This window comes from Hemitrygon akajei, chromosome 8 (genome assembly GCF_048418815.1).
Source record: "Hemitrygon akajei chromosome 8, sHemAka1.3, whole genome shotgun sequence".
NCBI lineage: Eukaryota > Metazoa > Chordata > Chondrichthyes > Myliobatiformes > Dasyatidae > Hemitrygon > Hemitrygon akajei.
This window is the reverse complement of record NC_133131.1, coordinates 155,492,347-155,512,762: the sequence shown is the minus strand read 5'-3', so window position 1 is coordinate 155,512,762 and position 20,416 is coordinate 155,492,347. Positions and strand designations below refer to the sequence as shown.

At 40.8% G+C, this 20,416-nt stretch overlaps 1 protein-coding gene across 2 annotated transcripts in view; it reads right to left on the bottom strand.

The window, feature by feature from the left end:
- Positions 1–20,416, bottom strand: part of lmbr1 (limb development membrane protein 1) — a 216,854-nt gene that overhangs the window by 53,197 nt on the left and 143,241 nt on the right. For both annotated transcript variants that reach the window (XM_073054882.1, XM_073054883.1), the window contains 3 exons: positions 4,320–4,393; positions 3,979–4,069; positions 2,865–2,931 (listed from right to left, as the gene is read on the bottom strand). In XM_073054882.1, the coding sequence (XP_072910983.1) occupies positions 2,865–2,931; positions 3,979–4,069; positions 4,320–4,393 (232 nt within the window). The remainder of the gene's footprint in view (positions 1–2,864; positions 2,932–3,978; positions 4,070–4,319; positions 4,394–20,416) is intronic.

The following is a 20,416-nucleotide window of genomic DNA, read 5'->3' as shown; positions in this document are numbered from 1 at the left end:
TAATTAGGAAAGGGAAAAAAGATTGTGAGAGAAAGCTGGCAGCGAACATAAAAACTGACTGTAAAAGCTTTTATAGTTACGTGAAAAGAAAAAGATTGGTCAAGACAAATGTAGGTCCTTTACAGTCAGAAACAGGTGAATTGATCATAGGGAACAAAGACATGGCAGACCAATTGAATAACTACTTTGGTTGTGTCTTCACTAAGGAGGACATAAATAATCTTCCGGAAATAGTAAGGGACCGAGGGTCTAGTGAGATGGAGGAACTGAGGGAAATACATGTTAGTAGGGAAGTGGTATTAGGTAAATTGAAGGGATTAAAGGCAGATAAATCCCCAGGGCCAGATGGTCTGCATCCCAGAGTGCTTAAGGAAGTAGCCCAAGAAATAGTGGATGCATTAGTGATAATTTTTCAAAACTCCTTAGATTCTGGATTAGTTCCCGAGGATTGGAGGGTGGCTAACGTAACCCCACTTTTTAAAAAAGGAGGGAGAGAGAAACCGGGGAATTATAGACTGGTTAGTCTGACATCGGTGGTGGGGAAAATGCTAGAGTCGGTTATCAAAGATGTGATAACAGCACATTTGGAAAGAGGTGAAATCATCGGACAAAGTCAGCATGCAAAATCATGTCTGACAAATCTTATAGAATTTTTTGAAGATGTAACTAGTAGAGTGGATAGGGGAGAGCCAATGGATGTGGTATATTTAGATTTTCAAAAGGCTTTTGACAAGGTCCCACACAGGAGATTAGTGTGCAAACTTAAAGCACACGGTATTGGGGCTATGGTATTGATGTGGATAGAGAATTGGTTGGCAGACAGGAAGCAAAGAGTGGGAGTAAACGGGACCTTTTCAGAGTGGCAGGCAGTGACTAGTGGGGTACCGCAAGGCTCGGTGCTGGGACCCCAGTTGTTTACAATATATATTAATGATTTAGACGAGGGAATTAAATGCAGCATCTCCAAGTTTGCGAATGACACGAAGCTGGGCGGCGGTGTTAGCTGTGAGGAGGATGCTAAGAGGATGCAGGGTGACTTGGATAGGTTAGGTGAGTGGGCAAATTCATGGCAGATGCAATTTAATGTGGATAAATGTGAGGTTATTCACTTTGGTTGCAAGAACAGGAAAACAGATTATTATCTGAATGGCGGCCGATTAGGAAAAGGGGAGGTGCAACGAGACCTGGGTGTCATTGTACACCAGTCATTGAAGGTGGGCATGCAGGTACAGCAGGTGGTGAAAAAGGCAAATGGTATGTTGGCATTCATAGCAAAAGGATTTGAGTACAGGAGCAGGGAGGTTCTACTGCAGTTGTACAAGGCCTTGGTGAGACCGCACCTAGAGTATTGTGTGCAGTTTTGGTCCCCTAATCTGAGGAAAGACATTCTTGCCATAGAGGGAGTACAGAGAAGGTTCACCAGATTGATTCCTGGGATGGCAGGACTTTCATATGAAGAAAGACTGGATCGACTAAGCTTATACTCACTGGAATTTAGAAGATTGAGGGGGGATCTTATTGAAATGTATAAAATTCTAAAGGGATTGGACAGGCTAGATGCAGGAAGATTGTTCCCGATGTTGGGGAAGTCCAGAACGAGGGGTCACAGTTTAAGGATAAAGGGGAAGCCTTTTAGGACCCAGATGAGGAAAAACTTCTTCACACACAGAGTGGTGAATCTGCGGAATTCTCTGCCACAGGAAACAGTTGAGGTCGGTTCATTGGCTATATTTAAGAGGAAGTTAGATATGGCCCTTGTGACTAAAGGGATCAGGGGGTATGGAGAGAAAGCAGGTACAGGGTTTTGAGTTAGATGATCAGCCATGATCATACTGAATGGCGGTGCAGGCTCGAAGGGCCAAATGGCCTACTCCTGCACCTATTTTCTATGTTTCTATGTTGCAACTATACTGGGTACTGGTGAGGCCACACCTGGAGTACTATGTGCTGTTCTGGTCTCCATACTTGAGGAAGGATATACTGGCTTTAGAGGCAGTGCAGAGGAGGTTCACCAGGTTGATTCCAGGGATGAAGGGGTTAACCTACGAGGAGAGATTGAGTCGCCTGGGATTATACTCTCAAATTCAGAAGAATGAGAAGGGATCTTATAGAAACATACAAAATTTTGAAAGGGATAGATAAGATAGAAGTAGGAAAGTTATTTCCATTGCTAGGTGAGACTAGAGCCAGGGGACATTGCCTCAAGATTCAGGGGAGAAGATTTAGGACGGAGATGAGGAGAAACTGTTTTTCCCAGAGTGGTGAATCTGTGGAATTCTCTGTCCAGGGAAGCAGTTGAAGCTTCTTCACTAACTATATTTAAGAAAGAGTTAGATAGGTTTTTATACAGTAAGGAAATTAAGGGTTATGGGTAAAAGCCAGGTAGATGGAGCTGAGTTTACGGACAGATAAGTCATGATCTTATTGAATGGCCGGGTGGGCTCGATGGACCGGATGGCCTACTCCTGCTCCTATTTCTTGTGTTCTTCTGTTAAACTATTTCCATGAAACTTCAACATCTCAATATGTCCTAATTAACCAGAATCCACTGTATTTTATAATTTGTCCCTTAACTTGTTTTTGAATCACAAGTTTATGCTCTCACATTTACCATCTCACCAACAAGACAGAGTATTTCACCACTGTAAGCAAGTAATTTTATTATAACCCACTGAAATGTATAATACACTTTCAAATTACCAGTGATAAGTAGTTATGGTGGTATATTTAGTAACAATGGCAGAGGAACGCTACGCCAACTCACATTGCATCTGGCTTGAAAGCAACCCAATTTCCTGACAAACACTAGTATAAGTGCAGTAGTAAATACTATTCTCAAGATTAATTATTATAATTAATCTTACCCAAAGTTCTTGACATTACAGGGAGTGCTGAACTCAGAACCAATATCGAAACACAATTTCCAATAATCTGTTGGACAGAGAAAGCATTTTCATTAAAACAGCTCCTTAAGTTTCTGACTTGTAACTTGTTTAACTTTACTCTGAAGGATTTTTAACAATCAAGCTCCATTTGTACTTAATAAAATATCCCAAAACAGAAAATGACTGCTATTGTTTGAATGAATACCATGCATAGGAAGATATAATAGAAATGTAACAGAACTCTTTATCTCTACACTGATCTAGTATAAAAGCTAAACAATGGACAAATCTGCTTAGTGGTCAACTGTGATGCATACCGCCTCAGTAAAAGAAAATCAAATATCAAATTCAGCAACAATTAATCCTCTTCAATAAAAGTATTGGGATTAGATACCAATCATGGTAAAATAACTTGTATTTAGGACTTTAGTCTACCTTATGCTTGAAGCTTCTTATCAAACCTTCTAAAATTTTAAGCTGTATTGGCATCTTAGTAGGGTACAATACATAAAACAGTACTGGTGCTTCATTGAGATTTGCAACCTATCCAAATAATAGACAAAAGGGACCACTGCAATGTCATTACAGAGCTTATTTTATAGCATTGGTCTTAAACTGCTAGTTTATATATGCAAATCAGAGATGGCACCATCTGTCTCAAAGTATTTCTGAAGTTTTAAATCTTCAATCTTAGTGGTGTGCTTTGAAGAATAATGTTCTGTGGACACTCTAAATAAATTGGATTCTATGACTTGCATGCTAGCATTAGAGATACAATTAGTTCAATTAAAGTTACTCATTAGCAGATGTTCCCTTTGAGGAAAAGTCCTTTCACTGGATTTCTATAGATAGTTAACAAGCCTTTCCATCCCAAGCTATTTACAAGTGAATGGACACTATCCAAACCAAACAGAGTACATCCTTTTCCTCCACTACCTAGTTTTATGAAAATCTTCCCATTTATGTTTACATACCACACAAACAAATATTATCATTGCAAGTGAGCCATTAAAGGTAATTATGTGAGGAAAAACTGCCAGCTGTGTAGTTACAAGAGGGGCCACAAATACATCATCACCACTGTCCACCATACCTTTGTCATGGTTGTATCGTCTTTTGTGGGAGCGAGGACTGCAAAAAACCGGAGGCTATAGAAGCCGACGACAGAGGACACCATCAGATAGCTGTGAGAATTAAGGAGAACCTCTGCAGGATGAGGAATGCAAGGGTTTCATTCATATCATTTGCCACCCCCTTCACTTCCTTAGAATGGGAAATAACAAAGAATTTCACTGAAGTGTCTCCATAGTAACATGGCCCAAGCCTTCACCACTGTTTATCTAGCTCTAACTCTTAAGTAAAATACCACTGTCCCAGAAAACTGCATATAATACTTGTTAACAGACATGACTGGTTTTAAGAAAAAAAGGATACAAAATCAGGATGATTTCAATCGCCGCACCAACAAACCCAAATGCAGACAGAGAGGCTTTACCAAGGCCTAGTTCCTGAAAAAGAAAAATGTTTTTCTCCCATGAAATAAATCTAAATACCCAAACACTGCATTTTAGACATAACTTGGAGAAAGTACATTAAAACAATGGCTACGCTTAATCTTGAAACCAACAGGTCAAAGTGAATAATCTCATCCCTTGGAATAGTTGTAAAGGTGCAGAATCATAGAATTTTATTAATTTAAAAAATGAAAAATACAAAATCAGGTGTACCAGAATATAAAAAGGACTGATTTTGTTTTTTTAAAAATGAATATTGTTCTTTGCGTCAAATAACTAAACTGTTGTTTAGTTTCTAGTTGACATCGGAGTTTGCATATTAATGTTTGCATAGTTTGGATCATATTAAATAACCTGTTTGTAGAATTTGCATTTTTAGCTTTTTCCTCTCCAAAATTCTAAATTTCCTTATTTTAGTTTTTTTTGTTGAGTCAATAAATTAAGTGCCATGTGCCCTCTGAAGTGGGTGCAAATGACCCTATTGGTTGCATTTGAATGAGACCTTCATTTTCTATTGATACTTACTGATAAACAACTTGTCATGTCAGTTTTGTGTGTGAGAGAGATAGCCATTTCCAGCTTTGCCATCACTAAGATAGTGCGAATTACAAACACCTGAGAGAAAGATATGACTACTACAAGAAATAAACCTAATTACTGTTTTTTAAAAGAGCATTTAAAAGTAGAATCCTCACCTATATTTTTGCAAGTACTAAAAGACTTTGACCATATATAGAACCATCATTCAATGTATGGTAAAATAAAATCTTTTACTATTAAGCAAGCTTATTTTATAGTTTCAGTAATATATCAAAACAATTTATTTAGAGGTCTGTATTTGGATAAACTGTTATGAATAATTAAAAGATTATGACTGATTAGCAGCACATGATCTGCCAGCTAATGAATATCACAGTTTTTGTTCAATCAGTAAAGCAATAAGGAGTTACAGAGTGACACCATGTGATAGATACTATTATGTAATGTATTCCATGAAATGAGAAATACACTGGAATTTGCCAAACAGCATTCAGTTAAAAAGTTTTAAAGTAAAATAATACAAAGTAGCCACAAGGCTATCAGATTTTCATATTAAACACAATTAATTGACTGCTGCCCTTCATGGAAGGAAACTTGTTACTTAATTACTTTATCTGATTTACATATGACTGCAATACTCAAAATATTTTTAGTTGGTCACTTCAGTGACCATTTAATTGCACTGAATCACTGAGAACAATAAAAGAGAACTAAATCAGGCAGACACAAGTAGTTTGTAAAGGCTCTCCACAACCCCCTCAAAGACCACTGGACATAGGCAACACATGACCTTACACCAACCATCACATACAATCCAAAATTGAATTATAACATTCAACTGCTTTAAAAGAACAGACAACCTCCAAGAAAACAGCTGTAACTAAAGAGACCCCTCAAAAATGTGCAAATTAAATAAGTGTACTTATAATTAATATTTGAACCAGATTTATACATCTTAGTGCTGAGCTTGCAGAGAGTGATGGGACATTTATATTAAAAAGTGAAATTAAATCCGTAGTGCAAAAAAAGCAGCGAGGTAATGTTCATGGGGTTCAATATCCATTCAGAAATCTGATGGCAGAGGGGACGAAGCTGTTCCTGAATCATTGAGTGCGTGCCTGCAGGCTCCTGTACCTCCTCGCTGATGGTAGCAATGAGAAGAGGGTATGTTCTGCATGCTGGGGGCTCAACAATGGATGTCATCTTTTTGAGGCATTGTTCCTTGAAGATGCCCAGGAAGTTAGTACCCATGATGAAGCTGAACGAGTTTACAACTTTTAGCAGCTTATTTCGATCCTGTGCAGTGCCCCCACCCCCATATGAGATGGTGATGAAGCCAGTTAGAATGCTCTCCATGGTACATCTGAAAAAAATTTGCACGTGTCTTTGGTGACATACCAAATCTCCTCAAAGTCCAAATAAAATATAGCACTGTTGTGCCTTCTTTGGAACTGCATTGTTATTTTGGCCCTGGATAGATCAGAGATGTTGACACCCAGGAATTTGAAATTGCTCACTCTTTCCACTTCTGATCCCTCTATGGAGACTGGTGTGTGTTCCCTCGTCTTACCCTTTCTGAAGTCCAATATCAATTTGTTGGTCATCTTTGTGCTCACCTATTAACTGATATTTGTATCAATGTTGGTAATAATGGAAAGGTGGATTAATTCGGTTGTGCTGCTACACTCACTTCAACCTGTCCTTATTTGAATAACCCACTGAGCTAAATCACTGAAAGTACAAGTAAACCTCCATCTCACATGCAAAGTAGCAATCCCAGACTAAACTTAAATCACAGAGAGATGCTCAGCAACTATGGCAGGGCTTGAATGTCATCATCTCCAACAAAGCAAAACCAAGCAACATAAATGTCAAGATTTTGATCCCAGATGAACTCCATGCCTCATACGCTCACTTTCACTGACAGAGCATGGAGATACTTTCACAAACCCCCACATCTCCGATGACTTTGTGATCTCGATCTCTGAGGCCGATGTGAGAGCATCCTTCAAGAGGGTGAATTCAATGAAAGCATTTGGCCCAGGCAGCATACCTGGCCAAGTATTGAAGACCTGTGTTATACAACTAGCTGGAGTGTTTTCAACCTCTCATATGGCAGTCTGAGGTACCCATCTGTTTCAAGCAGGCTTCAATTATGTTGGTACACAAGAAGAATGTGGTAAGCTGCCTCAATAACTATTGTCCAGAAGCACTTATATCCACTGTAATGAAGTGTTTCAAGAGGTTGGTCAAGAAGCATATCATCTGCCTGTGGAGTGACAAGGGTTCCTTGGCAGTATCATATCAGAGGATCTGTCACGGTTACCCTATAACCAAGCTGTTGAACCGGTGTGGATTAACTTCACTCTCCACAACTCTGAACTGATTCTTCAATCTACAAACTCACTTTCAACGACCCTGCATTTTAAGCTTTCAGTATCTTTTTATTTACACAATTTCTCTTCTTTTGTACAAGGATCTACACTAATTGATGGTCAAAATCAAATTCTATTTCATTGGCCTTCCACTTAGCTCTGGAACACCTGGACAATGAAGATGGATACATCAGGATACTCTTCATTGACTACAGCTCAGCATTCAACAATATCATCCCCTCAAAACTGATCGCTAAGATTCAAGGCCTGGACCTTGATACCTCCCTGTACAACTGAATCCTTCATTTCCACACTTGCAAACCCCAGTCAGTACGGATTAGCAAGAACATCTTCCGCAGACTCACATCAGCACAGATGCACCAAAGGTTGTGTGCTTAGGTCACTGCTTTACACACTTTACACATATGATTGTGTGGCCAAGTCCAACTCCAACGCTGAACTAAGTTTGTGGACAACACCACTGTTGTTGACCAAATCACAGACAGTGACAAATCAGCATACAGGTGGGAGACTGAAAATCTGGTTGAATGGTGCCACAACAACAATCGCTCACTCAATGTCAGCAAAACCAAAGAGTTGATTATTGATTACAGGAGGAGGAAGCTGGAAGATCATGAGCCAGTCCTCATCAAGAGATTGGCAGTGGAGAGGGTCAGTCGCATTAAATTCCTTGGCAGTATCATTATCAGAGGATCTGTCCTGGTTACCCTGTAACCAAGCTGTTGAACCGGTGTGGATTAACTACACTCGCCACAACTCTGAACGGATTCTTCAATCTACAGACTCACTTTCAATGACCCTGCAACTTAAGCTTTCATTATCTTTTATTTGACACAATTTCTCTTCTTTTGTACATTAGTTATTTGTCAGTCTTTGTTTATGCATAGTTTTTCATAAATTCTATTGTATTTCTTTATTTTCCTGTAAATGCCTACAAGAAAATTAAACTTACAATAGTATATAGTAACATACACATACTTAGATAATAAAATTTTACTTTGACTTTGAGTAAAGAATGATAACAGCTGCAGAAACGGCCATTCGGTTTTCTTTACCACAGCAATTTAGTTAGTCTAACTCCCTGTCTTGTAGCCTTACCATTTTCCCCCTCTTTCAAAACATTGAGCCAATAATCCTTGGGGTGCGGGGAATGTTCAGATTGTTGTTATCAGCATGATCAGTACATCTCACAAATTTTTAGGGAAGGGTTGAAAACAAAGGAGAAAAATTCTGTGCAAAGATGTACCATTTTTAAATGCTGTCACAATTCCCAATCCCTTCAATGGGGATGGAAAGAACAGGAAATTAGATGAATTGTTTAAAACCTCACTGACAAGTTATTAGCATGATTAGTCAGAGTGCACAGCCAACATCAAAAGAAACCAAAACTGAATTATCTTTTTCCAAAGGAAAAAGATATCGTATGGATTAAAAGGTATTTTGTTGTACTTAAGAACAAGGATCCTGTCACAACAGATGAAAGTATTTACTGGTAACCAGTCACTAACAACCTATTTACTAAAATCAGACTAAAAAAGGTATTTACACTGTACATGACCTTGTACACTTCAGAGTGGCAAATTCAATACACTTCATGCTGCAACAAACACCAAAGAAGTTGCTTTGATGCTTATGTACTACAGTGCAGAAGTTCATTATCTTGAAACATTTAGCGTTCAATAAATCCATATTTTATCAGCTGCATTTTTTGTATTTCTTATACGCCTTTCATGTTTCTTCTGTGCTTCACACATCAGTACTAAAAACAGGTGAAGTAGTAATCCAGCTTTTTGAAATCATATACCATCCTATGTTGAAAAAAAGGTACAAAAAGAAATTAAGATCCCAGTACTGATGGTTAAAGCAAGCTCAAAAGTAAGTCTCTTTCTGTTGACGAACTTCTCTTAACTTTCATGAAAAGATAAGAACATTGTTGGTTTATAAAGAATTAATTTTACAATGGAGAAAACAAAAACTGGCAGGTATTATGATAACTTCAAACATCTCCAAATTCCTCAGCATAACTTAGGTACTTGACAGAAAGATAATCAATGTCATTTGTGACATTAAAATACATATGTGCAAGCAGAGGTCACAAGGGCCAGTGATACCCCCCTCAGTACACAATCGGTGATACCAGAATTCGAGGTCAAGTGTTAGGGGTCCCGACATGAGCAAGTCTGGAATTCAAGGCCTGCAGCTCAGGGTCCTCATTGGTTAACATCAGCAAGTCCTGGGAACGGAGATGGAACCTTAAGATCAAATGGAAGTAAAGGCGCAATGGGTGAAGCCCAAGGTCTGCAAGTCCACTGAGGAAGTCAAAGGCCTAATGCTTGTGAGTCCACTGGAGGCCTGGAGACCATCTGTTCTGGGGTTAGAGGAATGCATGTCCACGTGGATGAGGTAGGTAAGAGGCTTCTTCTGCTTTTGCTGCTGTTGTTGTTTGTATTCTGTGAATATAGTCGGCCCTCCTTATCCGCGGAGGATTGGTTCCGGGACCCCTCCCCCGCAGATACCAAAAATCGCGGATGCTCAAGTCGGTGGACTTAGGACCCAGCAGAGCTCCGGAGCTTATTTAACCTGTCTCAGTGCGGTGGACTTTAGGACCTGGCGGAGCTCATTTAACCTGTCTCAGTGCGGTGGACTTCAGGACCTGGCGGAGCTCATTTAACCTGTCTCAGTGCGGTGGACTTCAGGACCTGGCGGAGCTCATTTAACCTGTCTCAGTGCGGTGGACTTCAGGACCTGGCGGAGCTCATTTAACCTGTCTCAGTGCGGTGGACTTCAGGACCTGGCGGAGCTCATTTAACCTGTCTCAGTGCGGTGGACTTCAGGACCTGGCGGAGCTCATTTAACCTGTCTCAGTGCGGTGGACTTCAGGACCTGGCGGAGCTCATTTAACCTGTCTCAGTGCGGTGGACTTCAGGACCTGGCGGAACTTATTTAACCTGTCTCAGTGCGGTGGACTTCAGGACCTGGCGGAGCTCATTTAACCTTTCTCAGTGCGGTGGACTTTAGGACCTGGTGGAACTTATTTAACCTGTCTCAGTGCGGTGGACTTTAGGACCTGGTGGAACTTATTTAACCCGTCTCAGTGCGGTGGACTTCAGGAACTGGCGGAGCTCAGGACCTGCCACCCGCAGTGTTTCTGTTCCAGAAAACAATCACGATTGAAAATAAAATGGAAATAATAAAGCGATCAGAAAGAGGTGAAACGCCATTGGTCATTGGAAAAGCATTAGGCTACAGTCGGTCAATGATCAGATCAATTTTAATAGAGCATGTGAAAGCCCTGCCCCGATGAAAGCTACGATAATTACTAAGCAACACAGTGGTTTAATTATTGAAATACATACGTTTCTTAAGTGTCTTATATGCATAGAAAGGTAAAATACTATATACAAAGACAAACATTTGACTAACTGATGCTAAATAATACCGGATGTACCTGTTCCGACTTAGAGAACTTCCTTTTTTTTTCCGATTCCCGATCCGCAGTAACCTATGCACATCCTCCCATATACTTTAAATCATCTCTAGATTACTTATAATACCCAATACAATGTAAATGCAATGTACATAGTTGTTATACTGTATTGTTTAGGGAATAATGACAAGAAAAAAAGTCTGTACATGCTCAAACAACAAGTGCTGGACGGAGAACTTCCGGGTTTTCCCGATTCATGGTTGGTTGAATCCGCGCATGCAGAACCCGTGGATAAGGAGGGCCGACTGTACTGTGGACATGTTATGTTAGCACAGGAATGTGTGGCGACACTACAGTGCTGCTCTCAGTACATCCTTAGGTTATATTAGTTTTTAGTGCCGGCAATGCACATCACTGTGTTTCAATGTACAATTGAATTTGTCAGAGTACTCAAAAAATGGGAATGAAGATGAACATTTCTAAAACTTTGCAAATGTACTAACCCAGACATGATAAATATTATAGAAAAACAAATTAATGGTAGGGTGTTCAAAGATATCATCAGAGAAAAGTTCTAGACCAAATTATCATCTGACACTGATATAGGGCCACTCATTGGATTTGCATTCCATAACTTGACAAATTTATTTCAGTGAAACTACAGGAAGCAAAAAACTACATTGTAAGAAAGCAAGTCATTTTAGGATAAAATTGCATTTCAAGCAAAACAAAGCCTACATTGAAATTCTTATAATTTATTTATATAACAGTATGGCACAGAGCAGGTCCTTGCAGCCCTTCGAGCCATGCCACCCCAACAACCCTGATTACCCCTAACTGAATCAGGAGGCAATTTACAATGACCAATTAACCTACCTAGTATGTCTTTGGACTGTTGGAGGAAACCAGAGTACCTGGGGAATATCCACACATTCCACAGGGATGACGTACAAAGACTCTTTATAAAATGGTGCTGGAATTAAATTCCAAACTCCAGCAAGTGATTACAAAGGACTTACAAAACATAAATATCATTACATAGGCTCAACATGGTGTTACGAAAGGGAAGTTTATCTTCAAAACAAATTAGAACCCTTCAAGGATGTAATTGCAAAGTCAGTTAAAACCAGAATATGCAAGTCATAGAGTAGTACAGCACAGAAAAAGGCCTTCGCCCACCTAGTCCACGCTGAAAGTATTTAAACTGCCTACTCCCATCGACTTTGCCTATTTAACCTGTTTAAACTAAATTTGCAAGGGGCGGGGATCCAGAATGTGAAGAGGATAGCGAGAGGAAGAATAAAGGACAGGTGGGGACTACATGGTTCCGGAATATTAAGTGTGTAGTAGAGGAAGGTGGGGCGGAACAAGTGATAAGGAGGACTCGTGTACAGAGGGATGGTCTGACGGAACATGGAGTTAAATGTGTTGAAAGAATAAGTAAATGTAGGAAGGACAACAAAATTCTAGGGGCATATAGCCCAATGGGAGTTCAGAGAGCTGGGTTAAGCACAATAGGCAGCGATTCAAACAGAGAGAGGAGAAATGGGTTAAAAATTCCATATCTGAATGCACGAAGTGTCAGGAATAAGGCGGATGAGCTTAAAGCTCAGGTGCGAATGGGTAACTATGATGTTGTTGGGATAACGGAGACATGGCTGCAAGGAGATCAGACCTGGGAAATTAATGTACAAGGGTATACGTGCTATCGTAGGGACAGAAATGTGGGCAGAAGGGGTGGGGTGGCCCTGTTGGTGAGGAATGAGATTCAGTCCTTTGCAAGGGGGGGACATAGGGTCAGGAGAAGTAGAGTCTGTGTGGATAGAACTGAGGAACAGTAAGGGCAAAAGAACCCAAATGGGTGTTGTCTACAGACCACCAAACGGTAGCATGGATATTGGGTGCAAGTTGAATAGGGAGTTAACATTGGCATGTGGCAAAGGTAATGTCGCAGTAGTTATGGGGGATTTCAACATGCAGGTGAACTGGGAGAATCAGGTTGGTGCTGGACCACAGGATAGGGAGTTTGTAGAGTGCCTACAGGATGCATTCTTGGAACAACTTGTACGAGAGCCGACCAGGGACAAGACTATTCTGGATTTAGTGTTATGTAATGAACAGGATTTGATAAGCGATCTCACAGTAAAGGAGCCATTAGGAGGTAGTGATCACAATATGATAAGCTTTTATCTGCAATTTGAGAAGGATAAGGGCAGCTCGGAGGTGTCAGTGTTGCAGATGAACAGGGGAAACTATGGAGCCATGAGGGAGGAGCTGGCCAAAGTTGACTGGATGGATAGCCTAACAGAAAATACAGTGGAACAGCAATGGCAGGTATTCTTGGGAATAATGCACAAGGTGCAAAATCAGTTCATCCCACAGAGAAGGAAGGATTCAAAGGGGGGAAAGGGGCCTCAGTGGTTGACAAAGGAAGTCAGAGACTGCATAGCATTAAAAAAAAAAGGAAATATGACAGAGCTAAGGTGAGTGGGAGGACAGATGATTGGGAAGTTTTTAAGAAACAACAGAACTTAACTAAAAAGACAATACGGGGAGAAAAAATGAGGTACGAACGCAAGCTAGCCAGGAATATAAAGGAAGATAGCAAAAGCTTTTTTTTAGGTATGTGAAGAGAAAGAAGATAGTTAAGAACAATGTTGGGCCCTTGAAGAACGAATTGGGTGAAATTGTTATGGGAAGCAGAGAAATGGCAGAAGAATTTAATGAGTACTTTAGATCTATCTTCACTAGGGAAGACACAAGCAATCTCCCAGATGTATGGATGGCCAAGGACATGGGGTAATAGAGGAAATGAAACAGATTGACATTCGGAAGGAAACAGTGATGAGAAGACTGATGGGACTAAGGTCCAGATGGTCTGCACCCTAGGGTACTAAAGGAGGTGGCCCTGGAAATTGTGGATGCATTGGTAATCATTTTCCAATGTTCCTTAGATTCAGGATCAGTTCCTGAGGATTGGAGAATGGCTAATGTTATCCCACTTTTTAAGAAAGGAGGGAGGGAGAAAACAGAGAACTATCGACCTGTTAGCCTGACATCGGTGGTGGGAAAGATGCTAGAGTCCATTATTAAGGATGAAATAGTGGCATATCTAGATAGCAGTGATAGGATTGGGCCGAGCCAGCATGGATTTACCAACGGTAAATCATGCTTGACTAATCTGTTGGAGTTTTTCGAGGATGTAACCAGGAAGTTAGACGGGGGAGATCCAGTGGATGTAGTGTACCTCGATTTTCAGAAGGCATTTGATAAGGTCCCACATAGAAGATTGGTGGGTAAAATCAAAGCTCAGGGCATCGGGGGGAACGCATTGACATGGATAGAAAACTGGTTGGCAGATAGAAAGCAAAGGGTAGCGGTGAATGGGTGTTTCTCGGAGTGGCAGGTGGTGACTAGTGAGTTGCCACAGGGCTCGGTATTGGGACCACAGCTGTTTACCATTTACGTTAACGATTTGGATGAAGGCATAGAAAATAACATCAGTAAATTTGCTGATGATGCTAAGCTGGGTGGCAGTGTGACATGTGATGAGGATGTTAGAATTCAGGGTGACTTGGATAGGCTGGGTGAGTGGGCAGATACTTGGCAGATGGCGTTTAATGTGAATAAGTGTGATGTTATCCACTTTGCGAGTAAGAACAGGAAGGCAGATTATTATCTGAATGGTATAGAGTTGGGTAAGGGAGTAATACAAAGAGATCTCGGAGTCCTTGTTCATCAGTCACTGAAGGTGAATGAGCAAGTGCAGCAGGCAGTGAAGAAGGCTAATGGAATGTTGGCCTTTATTACAAAGGGAATTGAGTACAAGAGCAAGGAAATCCTCTTGCATTTGTACAGAGCCCTGGTGAGACCACACCTGGAGTACTGTGTACAGTTTTGGTCTCCAGGGTTAAGGAAGAACATCCTGGCTGTAGAGGAAGTGCAGCGTAGATTCACGAGGTTAATTCCTGGGATGTCTGGACTGTCTTACGCAGAGAGGTTAGAGAGACTGGGCTTGTACACGCTGGAATTAAGGAGATTGAGAGGGGATCTGATTGAAACATATAAGATTATTAAGGGATTGGACAAGATAGAGGCAGGAAATATGTTCCAGATGCTGGGAGAGTCCAGTACCAGAGGGCATGGTTTGAGAATAAGGAGTAGGTCATTTAGGACAGAGTTAAGGAAAAACTTCTTCTCCCAGAGAGTTGTGGGGGTCTGGAATGCACTGCCTCGGAAAGTAGTGGAGGCCAATTCTCTGGATGCTTTCAAGAAGGAGCTAGATAGGTATCTTATGGATAGGGGAATCAAGGGATATGGGGACAAGGCAGGAACCGGGTATTGATAGGAATTGATCAGCCATGATCTCAAAATGGCGGTGCAGGCTTGAGGGGCCGAATGGTCTACTTCAGCACCTATTGTCTATTGACTTGCAACAGGACCATTGCCTTCTGTACCCCTACTATCCATGTACCTCTCCAAACTTAGCTTAAACGTTGAAATCGAGCTCACATGCTGGCAGCTCATACTATACTCTTACAACTCTCTGACTGATGTTTCCCCTCATGTCCCACTTCAAACTTTCATCTTTTACCTTTAACACATGACCTCTGGTTGCAGTCCCACCCAACCTCAGTGAAAAAAGCCTACTTGCATTTACCCTGTCTATACCCCTCAATTTGAATTTCCAAATGGCAAGTCATAACAAAGCACATAAAGTTTATAAGATATCGGTTCATAGGATTGATAGTGATGCATCTGCCCCAGCAACTTGTGAATGCAGAGTCATTAATTTCAAAGCTGACATAAATAGATTTTTGAACCAGAGTGCAAACCAAGGGTTACAGGTTTCAAGGAGAAATTGGGATCAGATCCACTATAATCTTTCAGTTAGGGGAGCAGACTTACAAAGGCTCAGCTAGTAGAGCTGCCACCTCACAGCTCTAGATAGATAGATAGATACTTTATTCATCCCCATGGGGAAATTCAACTTTTTTCCAATGTCCCATACACTTGTTGTAGCAAAACTAATTACATACAATACTTAACTCAGTAAAAAAAAAATATGATATGCATCTAAATCACTATCTCAAAAAGCATTAATAATAGCTTTAAAAAGTTCTTAAGTCCTAGCGGTAGAATTGTAAAGCCTAATGGCATTGGGGAGTATTGACCTCTTCATCCTGTCTGAGGAGCATTGCATCGATAGTAACCTGTCGCTGAAACTGCTTCTCTGTCTCTGGATGGTGCTATGTAGAGGATGTTCAGAGTTATCCATAATTGACCGTAGCCTACTCAGCGCCCTTCGCTCAGCTACCGATGTTAAACTCTCCAGTACTTTGCCCACGACAGAGCCCGCCTTCCTTACCAGCTTATTAAGACGTGAGGCGTCCCTCTTCTTAATGCTTCCTCCCCAACACGCCACCACAAAGAAGAGGGCGCTCTCCACAACTGACCTATAGAACATCTTCAGCATCTCACTACAGACATTGAATGACGCCAACCTTCTAAGGAAGTACAGTCGACTCTGTGCCTTCCTGCACAAGGCATCTGTGTTGGCAGTCCAGTCTAGCTTCTCGTCTAACTGTACTCCCAGATACTTGTAGGTCTTAACCTGCTCCACACATTCTCCATTAATGATCACTGGCTCCATATGAGGCCTAGATCTCCTAAAGTCCACCACCATCTCCTTGGTCTTGGTCTAGAAACCCAGTTCTTTCCTGATCACAGGTTCTGTCTGGCTGCAGTTTGCACATTCTCCGTGACCATGTGGGTTTCCTCAGCTACTCTGGTTTCTTCCCTCAGTGAGGGTGGGAGAGGGGGCGAGGGAGAGAGTGGGGAGGGAGAGAGAGAGTGGGGATATGGAGTGGAAGAATTGCTAAGTTACTTGGCTGCTGTAAACTGACCTTGCTGTATGAACAAATGTAGTGGAAGAATCTGCTTTACTTTAATTTCAGTATTTTAATGACTGTAATAATTAGACTCCCCTGTCTTGCACACATTTTATTTTTCCTTTATTCTCCATACTTTTTCATGCAAGGACAAGGATTAGAGGGCCAACTGACGGAAGAGAGTTGGGGTCTTCCTGCCAAGTTCCACAATTGAGCAGTTTAGAGACCAGAAGCCAAAACTCTTTTCAAAATCCTAATTAGATTTATCACTGATGTACATGTTGTGAAATTTGCTATTTAGTGGCAACAGTACAGTGAAAATATAAGCCATTTTCTTGAACCTTTGTATTGATTCTTCTTCTTTCTTACAAAAAGAAAGTACAAAACTTCACAATAGGATTTCTTGATTTGATGAGTCTATGCGAATTGGCATATGGCCATCCTATCAAGCCAATATCACTGAGTCATCAACCTAGAATACACAGCTTTACTTATTTCCAGTTCCACTTGAGCCATGTGCAATGAGACTTGCAAATCCTTACAAGATTCAACTTAGAAGAACAAGCTACTTCATGATTCGTTGCTCTGCCAGAACTATTTGATCATGTGCACGCTCATGACCATAGCCCAAATACAGACTACAAACAAAAATTTCAAAAGTGGCAAAAGCTAGTCTGAACATAACCAAAGTTCTTGTAAAAATATATATACTTTCCTCAGATTCTGATGAAAGAATGAATTCAGTTTTATATAAAAAAGTGGTTAAAAATTTATACGAGGATTAAAGTTAGTAATGCATTCTATTTCATTGTAAATCATGTATTTTTTTAAATTTGAGTACATTTTTAATTATGCCTACAACGTACAGCATAGTAAAGTCTTCTTTCTTGAATGACAGTTTTGGTAGATCCTTCCATCATTACCTTATATAATCTGACTGCCTTGCTCTCACATTGAAAGGCTGGTCTATTCACTTACTTCACCCACAATCAGAACCTTATACAGGTTCAAACCCACCTCATCTCTTTGTGCAGTTTGTTTTCATCCTAAATGGAACCCCCCCCCCATTGTTTCATCTGGTATAATGATTATAATATAGAAACATAGAAAACCTACAGCACAATACAGGTATATTTCATATCACTCCTTACTCTCCGTCAGAACTCAGAATCAGAACAGGATAATTAACATTGGCTTACATGACACGGGTGGTGGGCTGGAGATATATCTCTATCGAGGGAGGTGTAAGGCGTTCCTTCCCTCCACCAGCCTGTAGGTCACCTTTAGGCAAAGTGTCACACCTGCTTATTCTCCAGATCAGTCACATGAACCCATGGGAGCAGGGAGTGGACGGTCATATGATCACAAATGCTGGTGCATAGTTCTGGTTATACAACCACTGACACCAGGCAAACTATTTCTAGGGAGTATTGAAAATGGCTGCTAGGTCACCTGTCTTATAAAGACACTGCCCAGTAGAAGTCGATGGCAAATCATTTCTGTAAAAAAACTTGCCAAGAACAATCATGGTCATAAACCATGATCGCTCACATCATACGATACAGTACATAATGATCATCGTATGACACAAAATCTATTGTAGTGTGGAGGAAGTACACAGCAAAGATATAAAATTACTATAAATTACAAAATATACAAAAAAGGAATAATGAAATAGTATTCATGGATCGTTCAGAAATCTGATAGCGAATGATATCAAGCTGTTTCCAAATCATTGAATGTGGGTCTTCAGACTCCAGTACCTCAGCCCCCAGTAGTAGTAACAAGAAGAGGGCACATCCTGGATGGTGCTAATTCTCACCCTACTCTTGTTTTCTGCAAGGTTGGCATTTATTTCAAGGGGAATAGAATATAAAAGCAAGGAGATAATGCTGGGCCTTTATAAAACATTACCGTAGATTCCGGACTACAGAGCGCACCTGATTTTTAGCCGCTGGCACTAATTTTAGAAATAAAATCATTTTTTTAAATGTAAAGGCCGCACCGGATTTTAGGCCGCAGGTGTCCCACGTTGTAATATGAGATATTTACACAGAAAGATATTACACGTGAGGATTTTTTTAACTTTTAATTAAATCCATATGGTAACAAAAACAAATACATATTGCAAATGCTTTTTTTCGAACCGTGCCCGTACGCGGCTACTTTTAAATATACGTTGCGTATACTTCTTTACTGAACAACATTCCAATATCTCCTAACGACTGGTAAAAAATATATATACTGCAGCCTACCAGGAAAAGTTATTGATACCTTTAACTTAAAAGCAGATTTCGCTCGGATCCAAAGCCGCTCGCGGAATCCGCTCCCCCCTCCTTTCCGTTTCATCGCAAACGGCATTTAAAAGCAGAGTTCGCTCGGATCCAAAGCCGCTCGCGGAATCCGCTCCCCCCTCCTTTCCGTTTCATCGCAAACGGCATTTAAAAGCAGATTTCGCTCAGATCCAAAGCCGCTCCGCCGCTCGACCCCCTCCGTCCCGTTTCATCGCAAACGGCATTTTCCCACAAGACGCCGCGAAACCGGGTGTGTCGTCATAGCATCCCGCGATGTAGTACAGAAAACAAATATAGTTAAAACTAAGAGGGTAGGTAGCACAATGCTTCGAGTGTTTTCCATGTTGATGAGGGTGAGTACAAATGACTGATTTACAATAATTTAATTGTGAAAGTGCGCTTGATTTATCGTACAATTTCATTGGACCTCTGTGAACTACTCATCAATTTTATTGGTCTACTGTTACGAGGCAAAATGTTTACGAGGCGGCATGAAAAAAACTTTGCATTAGCCGCTCCGGATTATTGGCCGCAAAGTTCAAAGCTGTTCAAAATGTGGGAAAAAAGTAGCGGCTTAAAATCCGGAATCTACGGTAGTTAAAGCTGCACTTGGAGTATTGTCAATAGTTTTGGGCCCCATATCTCAGAAAGGATGTGTTGTCATGGGAGAGAGTCCAGAGGAGGTTCACAAGAATGATTCCGGGAACGAAGTGGTTAACATATGAGGAGCATTTGACAGCTTTGGGTCTATACTCACTGGAATTTAGAAGAATAGGGGGGATCTCTCTGAAACCTACCAAATGTTGAAAGGAGAGGATTTTCCTATGGTGGGAGTATCCACAACTAGAGGGGACAGCCTCAAAATTGAGAGGCTACCTTTTAGAACAGAGGTAAAAAGGAATTTTTTAGCTAGAGCGTAATAAATCTATGGGATGTTCTGCCACAGACTTCAGTGGAGATCAAGTCCGTGGTGTATATTTAAGGTGGAAGTCGATCATTTCTTGATCGGTCAGGGAATCAAAGGATATGATGAGAAGGCAGGTATATGGGGTTGGATGGGATCCAGGATCAGTCATAATGGAATGACAGAACAGACTTGATGGGCTGAATGGCCTACTACTGCTCCTCTGTCTTATGGTCTTATAGAAGCAGGATGAAAATTAGAACTCACAGCGATATGTTCCTTATGTCATAGGCTAGGTTGATAGCCAAAGTTCACAGACTTATCCAAAAAGAATGGACCTTGCCCCTTATTTCTGTAAAATCAAATAGTGGATTATGTATTAGTAGGAAACTATAAACTGTAGGGGAGTAGAATTCAAAAAATAATGGGGATCCTTAGAGAGGCACATGGATGACACAAATATGAAAGGTTATGTAGGAGGGAAGAGTTATATTGATCTTAGAGAGAAAGGGTAAAAAGTCAGCACAACATCGTGAACCAAAGGGCCTGTACTGTGTTGTAATGT